The sequence below is a fragment of the Tyto alba genome, unplaced genomic scaffold (assembly GCF_018691265.1).
Source record: "Tyto alba isolate M040663 unplaced genomic scaffold, T.alba_DEE_v4.0 Super-Scaffold_2, whole genome shotgun sequence".
Classification (NCBI taxonomy): Eukaryota; Metazoa; Chordata; class Aves; order Strigiformes; family Tytonidae; genus Tyto; species Tyto alba.
The window spans coordinates 85,852,874-85,871,201 of NW_024881282.1; the positions used below are offsets into that span (position 1 = coordinate 85,852,874).

The 18,328-nt window shown below is 41.8% G+C and overlaps 1 protein-coding gene across 2 annotated transcripts in view; it reads right to left on the reverse strand.

The window, feature by feature from the left end:
* Window positions 1-4,883: 4,883 nt before the first annotated feature.
* TAF3 (TATA-box binding protein associated factor 3) overlaps window positions 4,884-18,328 on the reverse strand; it is a 121,559-nt gene continuing 108,114 nt past the window's right edge. For both annotated transcript variants that reach the window (XM_042792229.1, XM_042792230.1), the window contains 3 exons: window positions 9,784-10,039; window positions 5,788-5,894; window positions 4,884-5,019 (listed from right to left, as the gene is read on the reverse strand). In XM_042792229.1, the coding sequence (XP_042648163.1) occupies window positions 4,905-5,019; window positions 5,788-5,894; window positions 9,784-10,039 (478 nt within the window). In that variant the 3' untranslated portion in view covers window positions 4,884-4,904. The remainder of the gene's footprint in view (window positions 5,020-5,787; window positions 5,895-9,783; window positions 10,040-18,328) is intronic.

Sequence of the window (18,328 nt, forward strand, 5' to 3'; positions counted from 1 at the left end):
CAAAATCTCAACTATCAGCCTCTGCTCGGTGCCACCATATTTGAATGCAAGTCCCGTTTGTTCAAGGCACCGAACAGCCGCCGGGCTGCTGTGGTTTTGGCACTGGCCGCCAGAAACCTGAGTTAAGGGTCAGGGTCTCTGGAGCACACAGGGACTGGAGGGAAAATGAAGGGTGAGACTGCCAAGGGGGAGCAGGCAAAGCGGGCATGGTGGTCTGGTAGCCCCCAGCTCTGCTCCTCTCTCCCTCCAGAGAACGTCACAGGTTTTAAAGCCCTGGTGCAAAATGTCACTCCATAAACATGAAGGGCTGAACCTTAGAATCACAGAATGGTTCGGGTTGGAAGGGACCCTAAAGCTCATCTAGTTCCAAACCCCCTGCCCCGGGCAGGGCCCCCTTCCCCCAGGCCAGGGGGCTCCCAGCCCCGTCCAACCTGGCCTGGAACCCTTCCAGGGAGGGGGCAGCCACAGCTGCTCTGGGCACCCTGGGCCAGCGCCTCATCACCCTCATAATAAACCATTTCTTCCTTAAACCTAGTCTGAATCTACCCTCCTTTAGTTTAAAACCTCTCCCTTGTCCTATCACTACAGGCTCTATTAAAAAGTCTGTCCCCCCTTCACCCATTGCAAACCTTAGACAGGCTGAAACAGCACCTTCAAGGGAAAGCACACCAGGATCAGTTGCCATAGCTCACGTTTAAAGGCTTCTGCTCACATCAGCCAGGTACGAGCTGTTTGCTGGCCGTAAATCTCCCGTTACAGCCTCCTCTGCCATACAGCACACATGGATTAATAGCAGCTTTCTACTTTTTAGTTTACAGCTGATCCGAAAGTCCCCAGAAGAAAGGGAGAGTTTCCTAAGTAGCATGACTGACAAGACTGTGAAGAGGGAGTTTATTCAGAGCATTATCTAATTCATTCCCCGGCGAAGGAAACTCATCTACTTTTGAGACTTAAAACTTCTAAAGAAAACTGCTATGATCTAAAGAGATTGGCCATAAAACTATTTGTATTGAAAACTTAGCCAGCATGCCTTTAGTGAACTTCATTCATTAACATTCTTCCTGGCAAGGTTTCCATATCTCAGCGTTCATTTTATACTTTAATTTGGTTAGTAGGTCTTTGTTTAATCGTCCTATTGAAAGGAGAACAAAGAAGGTTTAGGTGATACAGTGAAGTAATACACTATATTTTATCTCTGGAAAGCCCAGACAAAGTCAGCAGGCTCTGATACCCTCCAGTTCGGGGTTTTTTATTCCCTTTCTCTTCCAGGACATTTGGAATCACAAATCAGTTGCAGAGCATAAAGATCCTCACTGTACTTAGCTCCGGACACCTTCAGAAGAGAAACACCTTGTCAAGCAGAGAAATGATGCTTTGAGCACAACATACAGCCCCGAAGGAAGATTATCTCAGGAAAAGTGCATCCCCATTACTCCGTGGATGGATGCTCTGCATTCATATCTCTGTCCTCCAATACAAATCAGTAGTCAAGATAGTTTCTCCTACTTCTGAGCTTTGTGCTTACCATCTTGATATTAATGGCATAGATTTTTCTGGGTGCAAAACTCATTAAGAAGTTGCAGTTTGGCCTAATGACTAACACGCTTTGCAGCGAGCACCCAGCACTGCCGTTTTCTCCAGCGACCTGCGGGCACAGGCTGCCCTACAGGAGGATTTACAGGATAAAAAAACCTGCCTCATTTCACAATCAACGGAGCTGCTCCCCGGCCCCGACATCGGCCGCGCGAGCAGGCAGCTCCTGGGCTGGTGTAAACTGACACAGCTCCAACTGACTCCCAACTGACTCCAGATAATAATCTGGCCCCAGAGTAAAGGCAGGATTCAACAAGTTTTTCTCACGGAATAGCTTTTACGCTCTTTTCTTGAATATTTGCTACCAATACTCACTGTACTGCTTAAATCCACCATGTATGGCGCATCAGTAAAGGGGGGAAAATTGTAGCTGTCTTCTCTTTCTACCGTGGGTAGATGGTGAGTTGTCTTCTTCTCACTGAAAACCCTTTAATTTTTTTAACTTTCTAAACCTTTAACCAGTTTTACTCCAACTACCCATGGGAACAGATGTTTTCCAGAGGCAGTGCTCACGACAGACTTTCCTCTTGGATGAAGCTGCCCTCTGAGGCAGGAAAACCATTCGGTGATGCTCTCCCATGACATCCAACGAGCAAACCAACCTGCCACCCACCCACCGTGGCCCCTTCCACAGACAGGGGCGCCCAAAGCCCAAATCACAAAAGGATTCAAAGGAATACAAACGCCCAACCATAAAGTCAAACAGAGGATCAAGGGAGCAGCCCTATAACTGGCAGAGGTTATGGAGAAGAAACACAACCCGTGAAGTTAGAGCAGCAAATATAAACATCTGGGGAAGCAGCTGGGCTTGCTCGGCGTTGGGTGGTAAGAGGGGCTGTTAGGAAGGTCCATGCCACATGGCTGCTCAGGGGGTAACTATTTTTGGAAGCTGATTATTCTTTTATACCACCAATTCTTGAAACACACCAGCGTAAGTGAAAGGGGAGGCAGGCTCTGCACGGCTACGGACCCAGGCTGGCTTCAAACCGATGACCCGGAGGTGAAGGGCCCCTTCTCCCGTTACTAATCCTGTCAGCCACACAAGCCTCCTGAAAATGATGCTTTGGTTTTATTGCCACAGGGGTCATTTATAAAATCATAAAACCCAGGGTAGGAAACCAACCCGGCGGCAGCAATGCACAAGCATGCATAGAAATAGCGGAACGGCCGTCAAAACAGCAAAGTTCAGCCCTCCCATGGTACCCTGAATAATTTAGTTGATTAAATGTGAGAAGTTCTGATTAACGGAGGGGAGGAGGAAATGGATAAACAACTTACCAAAAGCTAGTTCTTTATTATCGCAACCAGAAATGACCAAAGACTGTGTAGTATGTATGTCTGTGCATTACACATGGAAAAAAAAAAAAACAAACAAGAATCAGGTTTGCAACATCCAACAATTCAAAATAAAATAAAAAAATCAAACCCATGAACTTTCTTCACTGGTAATTAGCAGGGACAGAATATAAATGAGGTGGCATTGAACAAAGAAGGTAACAGTGCACTTTTAATAAACCAATTTCATCCATATCTCCACTGATTTTCAATTTAACAGTTCTATCAGCAAAGCCTCATTTCGCTAACTAGACTGGTACTTTTAAAAACATGACTAATTCATTCTCATTAATATCAATTTGGATGCATTTAAAAAATAACTCTTAATATCTGTGCAACAGGTTAAAGGGCCATATTCTCAAACATCAAATGTTTCTCACTGTATGGTTTAAAGCAGAAATATCTCCAAATTAACCAATGAAGTCTTCAATTGCTTCAGGAAACACAAGGTATACATTTTTTTCCAGATTCAGTCTTACAATAGCTCTGAGACTCATTGCACTACAATATCTAATACTTTTTCTTTTGTGCAATTTCCCCCCTCATTTTTGACGGGGAATACAACTCGTATTCACTTTATTGGTCTTTCCAAGGGGATACACAAAGCAGAGTTAACGCACCTTCTGGCTTCGACGCTATTCCGCATCTCCTTCATCTAAACAGGAGCCTGATCGTTTTGGCAAACTCACTACCACTTGTTACAAAAAAAAAAAAAAAAAAAAAAAAAAAAAAAAAAAAAGCAAAAAAGCTCAGTTGCAGCTACAGATTAACACACTGTTGCTACCATTAAAAGTGCAGAGCCCCCTGGCCTAAGCTCTCAATTCAGACGGCATTTAAGCACATGTATAACCAAGTGTGGGAACAGGCTCCTTGAAGGCAATAGGATTACTCACTCCTTAAGAAGTTACCACATGTTTAAGTATCTGAATCGAGGCCTAATTATGGTGCTGGCCGACTCCTCGTGCACGCACCACTGGGGCAGATCTCGCCAATCCCTTAAAGCCATAAGGACAGGCGTATGTCGCGCGGGCTTTTAATAGCTGCTAGGTTTGTATTCTCAGGCAAACGAAAATAAAAAACCTGAAGCCCTAAAACATAATTAAAACAAAAAGTACTTTATAAATATCGGGTATTTACACGTGTGAAAATCTTTTAATGGGAAGTGTTTTTACACACCAATGAAATGTACAAGCAATGAAAAGGTACATTGACAAAGACTAAAAAACAAAAACCAAAGTATAAAATATATTACAGGTCCACCAAAATAAATTCACACGGAAGAAAAAAATCGACACAATAGAAACTTTTTTTTCTTAAAAATAGAAGATATATCACAAAAGCTTGAATGTGTTTATTTTATGTTAGTACTAAAAATCAAGGAAAAAAGCTTCATATATTCTCGTCACAAAAATATTTACCAGCCACTTTTTATTTCCACATTATGATTATCTGGCTCAGCAGGAGTAGAGGCTGAACTGTACCCAGACTACAGAAATCATTCAGAAGGTCTCCTCAGTTTACAACTTACTGCAATTTACATTTTCTCCTCCTCCCGGCGCCTTACTGCAAAGGTCCAAGAGGGATTAATAACAAATCGAGAAAGAATAGGACAGATATCTGTATTTACAACATTCATCTTTGTTGCTGCCGAGCCACAGGAGCGGTACCATGAACCACCGAAGCCTTCACAGCGCTCTGTGCAAATTCCCCTCGGTAGGTGACAGGCAGCATCGGGATGTTCCAAAATCCAACCCCCCGGGCTTGGGCGCTCCGCGACACGCAACGGCCCCTGGCAGGGAGCATCCCCTCGCCCCCGGTCCCCTCCAGAGCCGCAGCCCCAGCAGCCGGTGATGAGGGTGAGACGCGAGCGGGCCGGCTCCCCCCTGCCCCCCCCCCCCCCCCCCCCCCCCCCCAAAACCGAGCCAGGGCAGAAGGTGCCGTGGTGACCGCGCGACTTCAGTCCGCTGCGAAAGTCTTCAGTGTGCCCTGTGCTTCCTCTTCTTGTGTTTTTTATCCTTCTTTTTGTTGGCACACTTGGAGCAGAACCATTGTATCTCTTCTGGGGGTGCAGTCGTAATCCCAACGCAAGGCCTGTGAAGGACAGGAAAATATCCTGTCACCTCAGTGGAATAACATTACTTTTGTTTCGTACCCAAAGAAAGGAAACTTTTCAGTGGGAGACAGGATCTGGCCTTCAAATTACTATAGCGATTATATTATCATTATCTTAATGAATGTAACGATCAAACAGAAGCCTAAAAAACACCTGCTTTGAAACAAAACAAAACAAAACAAAAAATCGAAAGAACACTTGGATAAGAAATGTTATTTTAACAGAAAATGTGAGTGCTCTTTCAGGTATAATAGGCTAGATTTAAAATAATTTCAAATGCTCCCTCAACACATCTGCAAAAAACCTTACAATTTTATGTAGCTGTTTAAGAAGAGGCCTAAAAAGTGATTAATTTCCTCCAACCCTTTTATAAGAGCTGACATTTATATTACTGTTCATACAATGCTTCATAATTTGAAATGTCTATCTGTATACACTATGCTCATAATCCTGTAGTTCTCACAAAATTACCGGTATCAGCAATATTTCCCAGCAGTTTCAAAAACAACTGTTATCACCAGTGCCCATTAATTAAAAAGTAACTCTCCTTCACAGCTTAAAATTTGCTTTTTCAAATTCCAGAGAAAGAGAGATAAAAATATCTTCCAGATTATTAAATTGGACATAGGAAAGTCATTCAAATATTCCCAGCATCAGGAACCTTAAAAAAAAAAAAAGGGTTTTAATAATAATATAGCCTCAATCTGCCAGGGAAGAGCAGAATAGGATGGATGAGAGGAACTTACCAGTGATACCAATCATCACAGTCATCACAACCTATCATTGGACTGCCATCATCTGGCTTGTTACAGCCAGGACAGATCCAGATCTGGTTACCCCACTCGTCTCGGATCTGGTGCAAAGAAAAGGAAAGTTAGCTGGATTTCAGGGCTAAGCAGGCAGCAAAATTGACATTAAAAAAAAAAAAAAAAGTTTATTGCTTATTCGACAAAGCTATTCAGTGGTCACTGTTGTTATTTAGGAATTCTCCAATTGTTGTTATTTATGAATTCTCCGTAAGTGCTCAGCGTTATGTTTAATTGATTTTCCTATACTGTACATGACAACAAAAGCATGCATTTTTCTGTATTGTCCTGTAAACCAGTAAAGCCAGTTACACCACCCGACCTAAGCACAGGCATTCACATATAGCAGCCAGGGCTTAAGGACACAATTCCTTCTCTGTCTATACTATCTCGACTTTTTAAATTCTACCCTGTTAATGGCAAGAACAAGCAACGGCAGCCTCCTGCGTAAGATAACAGTCCTATATGCATGTAAAATATACAGTGCCATGTGTATATATTGCCGTATTACTTATTAGCCAAAGTCTTCAACTTCAACTAGCTGATAAGATCAGGATATAAAAAAAGTTGTTACTGAGTAACTTTCCATTCCCCTTATGACATTTATGTCACAGTACAATTTACTAAAGGGTAAATGAAACAAGAAAGGCAGATCATTTACAGCATTAGGCAGCTGCTTACTGGATTTATCATATTCAGAGTTTTATGATTTTTTTAATGCTTATATCATGCTAGACCCATTATTTGTATTTTTTAATTTCAAGTGGTTTCTTTAACAGTTCTTTGGTAAAAACATACATGCAAAATGTCATGAAGTCCACCCAAAGAAGTACAAGTAACAATACAAATACAAAATGTCTGGAGTTTTACCCTGATTTCATCATTTCTTTATGAAGATTTGCATGTTATCACTGAATCTCAAAAACATAAACTGTTTTGTTCTCTGTTTTTGTGCATTTACATGTATCTAAGGCAATATCATTTTGCTATCTGTACAGCTTACAAAAACTATATTAAAAATTAGTAGATGAAAAGCCTCAAATACTCTTAGGAAAAAAACCCAAACCCCTATACAGTGGTCTGTACATCTTACACCACTTCCTGAAAAAACAATATGAACGTACCAGAGCTGCAACCAACACATCTTGACTGACTCCTCTTAAAGCCCTGAAATTTTTTGTAGCTTAAAACTAGAAAATATGAAGCCCAGGAATATTCAGCAGGGAACAATTCCCAACAGCAATATGGAGTAGGCGACGTCATAAAATGAACTTGAGTTTAAAGCTGATTGATTGCAATAATCATTCCTATCTAAGCATCTGATCTCACATCTGCAAAGTCATTTTAAGTCGGTCGAGAAGCATCTGCTCCGCAGGTAAACTGTCTGTGCCCAGCGTGAAAAGGTCCGCAGTCATTTGGAAGTGCTCAAGGGCAGGTTGGACGGGGCTCTGAGCAACTTGGGATAGTGGAAGGTGTCCCTGCCTGTGGCAGAGGGGTTGGAACTAGGTGAGCTTTAAGGTCCTTTCCAACCCGAACCATTCTGTGATTTCTGTGGGGTTATCCTGCTGGGGCAGGAGACGCCGTGCCATGGTGCTGAACGGAGGCAGTGCTGCGGGCTGTCGGGCTGACAGCTACAGCCCTTTAGAACCTGCTTGAGCGATCCAGCTGCACCAGCACCGTCCTCCAGCACCAGCACCAGCACCGGCACCAGCACCAGCACCAGCACCAGCACCAGCACCAGCACCAGCACCAGCACCAGCACTCGCCCCATCCACGGTGCTGCCTGGTTTGGGCACTGGCGGTGCTGGGTGTAGGCAGCGCTGCCTGATGTTGCCCCATTAGAAGATAGATACCTTATCTTTCCCAAACTTAGTTTTTCAGGGGGGATGCTTTTGTCTGCAGAACACCCATCTCAGGCTTTTGGAGGCTGGAGAAGGGCAGGGTGGTCTGTAATCATGGAAACCTCTGCTTGTTTGCTAAACAAGATCTTGGGTTGCTGAATGAGGATGTTAAAAATATTGCGTAACTTCTCACTCCTTAATGAGCCAAGCGTCATGGAACGAGGAACAGTACGTGATTGCTGAATGCTATTTTAGTACAAACCGCTGAGAGTTAATGATCAGAGCACACTTACTGAGATGCTATCCTACAGGGACATCCCACATCCTATGGGGTTTTTTTGTAAACTATAAAATCATCCCCCTGTCCTCCCCTGCAGAAGGGAGTTGCGCACCTCTGTCACACTGGCTCCAATCTTATCTCTAGAAGAGCTTTCCCTTGAGACCTGGGGAAAGCCATTTCATCATTCTGTGTCCTGGATTCCCTTCATACAAGAGGCTAATAGTTATTAATTATTCTCTTCTTCCCCAACCACTCTCTCAGCTTTTTGACTAACAAATGTTTCACATCAGGAGTCTCTCTGCCTGTTGGATCCTAATGCAGTAAAGCCCTGGTTTCCACTATAATGTTGTAAAAGAAAGAAAGAACCTGGAGCCTACACGTCCTCTCATTTCTCCATAAGGTGCTAAGAGTATTACCACTAGAAATACCTAGGGAACTTCAACATAATTTCTAAATTATCTGCTTTTAACGCTTACAGAAGAAAATGGGGTGTAGAACAGTATTTTGGAAATGTTTCTCTCTCAGAGTTAATTTTCAAGCTTCTGGGCACTACTGGAATACGTGACATTGCACTTACACCTGTGATACAGAAGGTGAGGATGTGTATCCTGCACCCTAAAGATACGCATAGCCTATGTGAGGTCATCTAGTGCTGTAACTAACTCGGGAGTGAAATGTAGCAGCTGTTTAAATAGAGACCAGTAACACGATACAACAGTTTAAGTCCAGCAGGGAAGAGCACCTTTTCCATTAGAAACAGCAGGGTAGATTTACACTAGGAAACATTATAAAACCAGGAATAAAAAAAAAAAAAAAAAAAAAAAAAAAAAAAGAGAGAGAGAAAAATCATGCATACGTTGCAATTAAAGCACAGGAAACGCAGTAATAAAAGCAAGTTTTAGGTGTTTTAAAAGGTGAGACTTTTAAATTGCTACTCACTGCAGATAAGCAAGGTGTTACCAACCAAACTGGAACTTAGCCAGGACAGGGAGGATAACAACACTGCTACTGCTGTTAATGGTATCTGCTGCTCTTCAATGATCAGAAACGGTCAGGACTTCTACTCTGCACTGCATCTAAAGCAGAAATTTTCAGTGGTGCAGCAGTGCTAGACCTACCCAGAGGTACGCCTATGTTCTTTTAGAGAATGTAGTTCCTACACCGTGTTAGATGGGAGACTTTTCTAAAAGAGTGAAGAAGTCTTAATGTGAACAGACAGAGGCCAAGTTCACAGCATATGTCAAACAGACTAAGGAACTGTAGATTAATGAACTATCTACAGACTTCCTGAGATGCACAAACATTTGCAATTTCTGTATGTTGAGAAACCCAGAAAAGAGATTAGTGGACTCCACACATTTCAAATGAGGGCTAAGTCAAATTCTTGATGTTGTATGAGGGTTTTTGTACTTTACTTGACTGACAGCAAAATCTATGGTGAGTTTGACATTTGAGGTTTTAATTCAGCACTTATGAAAGCATCTATAAAAAAATCTCTACCTCCAAAAATAAATGTGCTAGCTCAGTTAGCAGAAAATACCAAGTGGGATATAACTGGACTTGTTAGAAGAAACTTAAACACCAAACTTGGAAAGAAGAAAAAATTCAGTCCAAGTAGTAGTGTTTTAATTACATTATTAACCCCTCAAAACACGTGCATGGAAGCTAGGGCTGGATAAAGAGTAGCTTAATAGAGAGCAACATCAAAAGTCCAGGTACCGTCAGTTTGAGATGATGAGTCACCCAGGAGCTCAACAATTCAAGAGGTGAACGTCACTGGCACTGGGACAGAACACGGCAGTGTGTGTCACTTACCACGTAAGTACTGACGGTCTCGGTCACCACGCTCCTAACCGGAGCTTTGGAGCCTCCTGCTGCCGAGACGGCTGGAGAGGGTGGTGGGATCAGGACCGGCGAGACTGTAGCCTGTGGAGGAGGAGGAGCTGGAGCTGGAGGAGGGGTGACATGAACGGGAGCTGGTACCGGTGACGGCACAGGCGGAGGTGTTTTGGGCCGGCTCACAGGGGTGGCAGGTTTGGCTTCTGGAGCTGGCACCACTTTGCTGATGACTCTGTAGGACCGAAAATGAGAATTGTTAAGAGTTGATGGGAAAGAAAGCAATGATCGATCACCTACTAGATATAAAGAAAATATAGTGCAGCTAATTCTCATCACCTTTGAGTCGGCAAACAGGCAGTTTCAACCCAACGCAAGGACTGCTGCCATTGCTACACCCACCCATCGGATGGGATAAAGCACAGAGCCATTACAAAGTGAACGCCAGGATGGCCTGAACCACTCCATAGCTCACTGTCATATAAATATTCTCTGTGGCTTTACTAAACCTTGTTTTGTTAAGTTTTATTACATTAGCTCCATTTGTGGGAAATATTAGAAAGGAGGGTTAATCAGCTGTGAACAGCACTGATTTTAATCTTCATACTGAGAGACGGTATCATCCTCTTAAGATCCTACATTAGGGGGTTCTCCAAATATTTGCTAGTTTGGTATTTCTTTCCCCAAATGTTTATGAAATCAGCAGTGGATCTAGTCAGGACAAATAAATGACGCATACTATATACTCAGCAGTTAAAATATTGCTACTTTCTCGAGTAGCTGAAGTAGACAGGATGTAGCTCTAGTAAATACACAGTATAGAATAATCATGCCCACGAAGGGGGATACATAGAGCACCCAATGTTTATTAATGACTGTTGATACACAGTGCTATTGATGTGCATGCAATTTAATGGACAAGACACAAAAAGCCCTTACTATAAGGCTCCAGATTAGAAACATAAAGAGAAGGAAAAGGATGTTTTAGGAAACAAGAAAACCCCGAATCTCAAACAAAACACAGGATAGGTCTATTTGTTTTACCACATTTTGGTAAATCATTTAACTAATTTATCTTTGAATGGTAACTGTGGGAGTGCAATTGATTTGACAGGACTGTAGGAGGAAGGCGATTTAAAGAAAGGTTAGACATTCCAGAGAGAAGGGTATCTTAAGAAAGCAAAAAATGGGGACATCAGTAGGAAAACCATGATGAAAATCATATTCCAACAACTCCTGAGAGCCAGGAAAGTCCAGATCCACTGCCAACAGGAATTTCACATTCAATTGTAGAGTTTACTGCAACTCTCTTACGATATTCAAGAGGCAGTATCACTACGATCGGAGGCACTGTCTGCATTTCAAGTCAATAATCCAAGCCATCATTTGAGAAAGGCTTGGAATTATACAGTCTTTAATGCTTGGCTGAGATAATAGTGTTTCTCTCCCAAGATATGCCACTTGCACTACTAAATGAGAACTACGGCAAGTTATAGAAAATACAGACTTAGTAAAAGAAAACAGAGCAATGGGTTTGGTATTCCAGCCTAACCTGCCAACTGAAGCATAATACCTATCTTTTGAGATCTACCATGAGTGACTAGGGGAAGAAAACAAAAACCCAAGGAAGTTTAGAAACTTAGAGTGGAGCAGAATCTAAAGTTTTAGATGCTTTTCCATCAGCAACACTGAAGACATTCACACTGCTTCATGTCCCCGTGATTGCTTCAGGTACCTAGTCTGGGAGGTCAGGCTGTTTATATGTGTCAGTAAGGTGCTGGACTGTGAGTCAAAGTATAGGACTCCTAATTTATGTTGTTTGTGACTTCCAGAAGGAAGGAAGTCCTATTATCAGGCCAGCCTGGAAGCAACCTACACATCAAATCCAGCCTCCTTCTCCTGTTAGTGGGGTACAACCGAAAACCCACTGTTACCTCCCACCAAGAAAGTTTTCTCTTTGGCTTTTGAATGTCCGTGATGTGTGTCTGCTTCCATGAAAGTCTTGGTGTGTGGCTCTTTGGGGCTCCTGCCAGACTGGCCACCGCAACTCAGATGCTTCTTCTGTGCCTTCCTCCTTCCACTGCTCCCACAGAGAGCCCTGGCTCCCAATGCCGAACACCTAAGACCTTGGTTGGTGGCAATACTCCCATGGTTTGCAAAGTCACCCTCATGACTTGAGAGCCACCTCTTAATAAAAAAAAATCTTGGCAATAATAAAAGTGAGGAGAGGAACAGGCAACAAAATATTTGGCACGGCAAAAGTCATTTGGCCAGTTTCAAACATCACTACCCCTTCTTTCCCCGACTCTCTCCTACCACCTGCAAGTAAACAAAGTCCTGCTACAAGTTCTTCAGGGAGTCAACCCTCCCCGAGTCTAGACTAGGAAATGTACTAGCTAATACGATTTTAAACACAACTTTGCACGCAGTGTAAACAGTTTTAAAGAAGTATTAGCTAATACAATTTTAATAAGAGTGACCATGCCCAGCTAACATATGAAATTAAATGACACAGTTTCTTGGTCTAGATAAAGCCAGGTTCTCTGCCTGAAGAGGGTCTTCAAAGCCACTCTGCTAATAACTTCAGGAGCTACATGGAACATCACATATGAAATCTTCCAAAACTACAAATATTCATTAGCGGGTGACATACACTCATCGATTGGCTGGCTTGCTTGAAGTGTGCAATTAGGACATATTCAGTATATAGGGCAGCTTGTTTATCTTGATTTTAGAGCTCAGTTATCAAAATAGGAGATCGGCATTTCAGAGCACGCTTGGGCCTACCACTCCCTTGGGCTAATAAAGTTCAGAGACTTTAGACTCCAGAGTAAAGAAATGAATGGCTTCATGCTACACCATTAGAGGTGATGGGGTAATCTCAGCGAGGGTGGTTTAGCCTGTCCTCTTTCCTGAAGAAGGGGCTGCATACATGGCAATATGGAGGTGGGGAGAAATCAAAGGGAAATAGCAGTCCCACGACTAATAATTAATGTTACTTCAGACTCAGAGAGAAACCTGATATCAAAACACTATGTAAATGATGACAAGATTTATGAGCTCTGTTTTATAGACAGGAAAAGTGAGGCACAGGGCACACTGCAAGTAGGCGGTACTCGCTACAGCAAAGCTTCGAGCCCCCTGGTACCTAGGTCACTGCTAGGATTTAAACTCTACATTTGGACAGCACTATATTGTTACTTTCTTTCCTAAATGTGCTTTTCATATGCTTCTAAAATCACCGCTTCTATATTAAAAGGCACTAAATACTAAATAAGTCAAAATTTCATCTCCTTCCCCACCCTAATCCAAAAACTCTAATACTGACTCTGGATTAATATTTTTTGGGTAATCAAATACAAATGAACATCAACCACCATCAACACACTCAAGAGTCCCAAGACAAGAATTACACTTCTCTGCAGGCTGCTTGCCTGGCAAGGTATCACAAACACGTTCTACAGTGAAAGATAAAAAGTCAGTTAAAAGTTGTTTTTGAATCAAAATAGCTGCTCCAGAATGAAGGGGTGTGAGAAAACCCTTGGAATAGATGTGGTAATAAGAGTCTCTATAAATTATAACTAAAGGCTACCACTCCCTTTAAAAAAAAAAAAAAAAGAATAAATGTAAACACTGTGCATCTGGTTGTGTCCAAACTAAGTTCACTTTGGATTTCTTTTGAAATGTTAGCAGGAACTGTATTTCTTTCAAAACTTCAGCATACTTACAACTGAATGCACATATCGATACACCTCTTCATAATGGTAGAGTGAATGAAAACCCCATTTTAATCATTATTCCGGGGCAATCACCCCGCTCACAGCTAGAGATCCAAACCCAAACAGGATGAAAACGAAGTGTCGGCTTGCTTTTAAAGTGCAAATTCTACCAAGATTTTAAGTGTCGCAACAGGTCAGTTGGTTTATAATTGGCTCTAACTGGCATGAACTGTAACACCCTACATCTGGAAAAAAACGAAGCTGCAAGGTGTGAAATGGTTTCCTATCTTTGGAAGTAATTTATCTGATTTCATTCTGATCCTTACGGCTGAAAGCCCCATTGACTGCTTCATATAAACACAGGGAAAAGACATGTGCACCGAAAGGAAATGGCTTTTCAAAAATAGGATATGAACCACAGGGCTGAATGATTGCTATGGGTGATGAGCTCCAAAAAAATGCTGTATCAGTACTTTGAAAGGTCTAGTAAAACATCACAGAAATCTTTGTTTCTCAGAGGCAGAGCTCCAAAGAAGCTGTTTGTCTGCCCAGAGGAAAAAGATCTGAAAAGTCCCAATTCTTTCCTGAAACTATGACCCATTTTCAAGCAAGGAGCAGGAGCTAAAGGGGTCTTCATACGTAGGTAAATGACATCATCGACTGCACTGCCATAACCAAAAGTAGTACAACTCACTTGGATTATTATGACCTACATTATTATCTATTAGTATTTATATTCCTTTATGGAAGTAAGTTCCTCGATGCTAGAAAGCTAAGTGGTGTAACTATTTTATGACTGAAAAAACTCACACCTGGAACTGAGATTATTGCACCAGGAAAAAACAAAATACTCTAAGACATATTGGTAAGAGTGTCAAAACCACCCTGGGGAATTAGGAAGATTTCCATATCGTTTAGATTGTTCACAGATTAGAGGTGATTTTGAAAATTTTATTCCAAGCCTGGAGGAGAATCAGTGTAATTTAAGCTCTGTAACATAGGCTAATTCCCATATTACTTTTAGAAAGCGAAATTTAGTTTTTATCTCTTATGCCCTGCTGAATATTTTATTCTGTGCAAACAAGTCATATTGGCAAATACAAGTTCCACAAATACATGCTATGACCAACTCGTGCAATTTGCAGAGTGACAAAATGTACCAAACCTCCAGCGGAGCCCCCAGCAATTTTGCAAGTGGAAAGACTTCAGTACTTAAACTTGAAATTAAAAAAATATAAATATTTTCATACGGTAAATTGCCTGCAGTGTCATATTCTTCTCTATAAAGGAAAATGAGCTTTGAACACTTATTCCAAGACATTATCCATTTTTATGGACACTGCTTAGTCTCATACAAATGGCACAACTTCCATGTAAGTGTGTTGACCTTCAATGGTGCTCGCTCAACAGCCCATTCTCCATTTCATCACTACAGCAAAACCTCACAAACATCCCTTCCTGGGCAAGTGAGTCTAGTGATTTTTCAGGCATCCTGTCACCTAATTCCATTCACAAGTTTATTGAATTTCATCTTAAAAACGGTTAATCTTTTAGTCCCCACCATTACCCTGTTCCAGGATCACACTGCTCTGGTGGCACAGCAACCTCTTCTAATTTCCAGCCTACATTCATAGCCAATTAAGTCCCATTTGCTTTTGTGCCAACATTGTTCTTTAGCTTAAATTGCTTTTTCCCTCCAAAATATTTACTTGCTTGAGGTATTTGTAACCAGCAATCATATCCCCTCTTCACATGCTAGACTAAACACACGAAGTTGCTCTCCTCTCCTATCGAAACACAGACTCTCCCATGCTCCCTCTCACAGTGCTCCAAGACCTGCTCTGCACCTTCTCTTCTCAATTCATCCTTCCTGGACGCAAGCTGCCTTCAAGAATTGAATATATTATTTCAGAAGAAGTATCATCAGGTTCTCATACGATGACCCAGACTCTTCTATTATCTCTGCTAAAATTACCTCTTGCAACGCATCCTATGGTCGCACTTGTATCATGTTGGCAACTCCATCATGCTGCGATCAACTCATGATCCCTCACCCACTTACTGCACCTCCCGCAGTGATACAACTACTGATCAGCTCTTTACTTCTGGCTGAAGTTGCTATTGGTACACTTCAAATGCAAAGCCTTAACTGCAATTTTTCATTTACCGAATTAAATATCGTTTTTCCCTTCTATTCAAGGGGATTGAGTTCTTTCCAGAAAATCATCAGATCCTCATTTGTACTGACATGGTCCTTCAATCTTACTGCTGACAAAAAGCAACAGTTCTCCTCATTCCGTGACAAAATTTTAAATAAAATTATTAAATCAGACCAGTCCTGAAATTCATCCTTGAGTATGTCTAGCTAGTAACCTCCTCTCTCTGGTTAGAATAGCTCTCTTACAGCTCTCAGTTCCTGTCTTCCTTTGAGCTAGCTCCTTATTGCTAATCCCGTCTTTGTCAGCTTCACTATGAACGTCCTGTGCGACAGTATTAAATGTTTCCCTGAAATCCAGCTGGAATTTGCCACTCTTTATTCATCCAGAAGAGAGCGTTCTTTCTTCCAATGGTAGGACAGATGTCAACTTTATTCCAGCCACGCATGTGCGAGTGAAGTGCCTCACCTCTTCACCGCAGCTGAGACCTTCCCTTGGAGGGGAAGTGATTTGATCCTGCACCCAGTGACTGCGTCCCCAGTCCAGAAGAAGCCGCTTTGCAGTGGGAGGTGGAGGCAGCTGCTCTCAGCATTGGTGGTGGAAATAAATACTTGAGATTCATGGCAAAAAATCAGCCACTGCCAGCCACATCTCTTGCAGGGGCTGCCAACTCGACCTAGAAAAGCAGTTGCTCTGTCAAAGATTGATATCAAGCCTGTTGGTATGGTTTACTTCCGTTCTGTGCTCTGTTCCATTAATTCCAAGCTTTTAATCAGCTCTTCCTCCAAAATTAGTTTTATAACTATGTGCACTGCTGTCACCAAGCATCTAGATCACTTTGCCTTTCTTCTGCACTTCTATTGATTCTATTATTCATTTAAAATAGACATAACAAACATTGCAGTTTAAAATAAAAAGAAATGTATTAAAAATTACTTGTCACTGTGTTTGCATATTCACAACCCAGTTCTTCTAGAACTTGGGAGAAAGATTATCCCATTCTTTGATTTCAGTGCGTAAAGGTCCCTATATTTTGCTTCCCAATTCATTATGGTATTTCCTACTGCCGTCAACCTGCTGCTGTTATCCATCCTGTCCTAGTTTTCAGTAAAGGAGAGAATGAACATAGGATTAGAAGGAAAGTATTCTTTCTGTTCTTGGCTCATATCTGTATTATTGTTCTTCTCCCTGCCATCATTTCCATATTCCTTCCTTCCCTTCTTGCTCAATATTCTTCACAACTTTGAATTCAGCTTGACTTCTGCCAAGCCTGACTTCACCTCCACAGTCTTTTGCCTCGAAGATGTAACTTCTTTGCTAACAGTCCTTTTCTTCTAGAGGTACAATGCTTATTCCCAACATACTTTTGGAAGGAGTTATTCATACAATTCACTCTGTAGTCATTTTGCTACAAGTGCCCCCCTCCCACTGGCAGGAAACACTACTTTTGAATCCATTAGGTCTTCAGTCCAGCTGACATTTCTAGGTAACTCCTTTGGTTTATGGACATTTGCACTCCTGAAATTGAATTACCGGCTTTCTACTGTTTATTTTTCCATTACTTTAAGTGAAACAGAGTTCTGCCCTTGGCCTCCGCCCTCCGTATCTGTTACACCAAAGTATTTCTCCCAACAACCACAAACACTTTTCTGCCGATGACTCCTAAATCTCCCTCCCATTGTTTCTCACCATTTCTGACTTACATCTCCGGATGGTTCATCGCCAGTCTGACAAAACAAAACTGAGCTGGTAGCGTGGCGTCTTGGTATCTTTCATCTTCTTTTCTCTCTTATCATCAATAACAAGCTGCTCAGAGCTTCGATGTGAAAACCACCTGGCATTATCCCCTTCTGCTGAGCTCTCAACAGCAAAACCAGAAGCTGGTAAAACATGTTTATGCCAATGAGCTCTTTGCAAACTTTCTCTTATGTGTTCCTTGCAAACTACCCTTTAGTGCCACTTGTTTTGGGAAATATTATGGGATGCATGATCTAGAAGCTTGCCCGCAAACCAGTCCTACATCTACCCTCCTTAATGGGAACTAGTGTAGAATAGGAATTTCATAAACTACCAAAAAATTATGCCAGCATGGGTTTAGAAACTTCTAAAACTGTAATTTCCAGCTTGTTACTGAGACATGTTTTTGTAAGAATCAAGCAAACCAGCCAGCCCTGAACTTGGAGCTCTGTACAGCTACAGATCAATTGCTTAGAGGACAACTTTAGTAAATTCAGGTAGGATGATCTTTTTCCTTTGTGGCTATGGATGGCTACGTCTCCATGGCCCTCCTGTCCACATCCAGCACGCAGGACGTATATTGTGAATCCTTGGGTCTATACGGTTTACGCATTTTTGTTTAAAAGCTTCAATGAAAGAGTGAATAAAAAAGAGCACCACTGTCAATGACAAGGACAAATTAGTACCCTTCTCCTACAGTCATCTTCTATGGAGGCAAAGTCTATTTTTTAAACAAATACTCATCTGCCTTTCTAATCCTTCACACATATTTGATCAGTTTCTGTTGTGCTTTATAAGCGCAGCTGCTCATGCCCATTTACACAAGCAATTCGGTTATGTGTCTAAACCTGCCTGAAGTATTTTTCTTTTTTTTAATTGTGGTATACAGTATACAATTTCTTTAACTCTTGA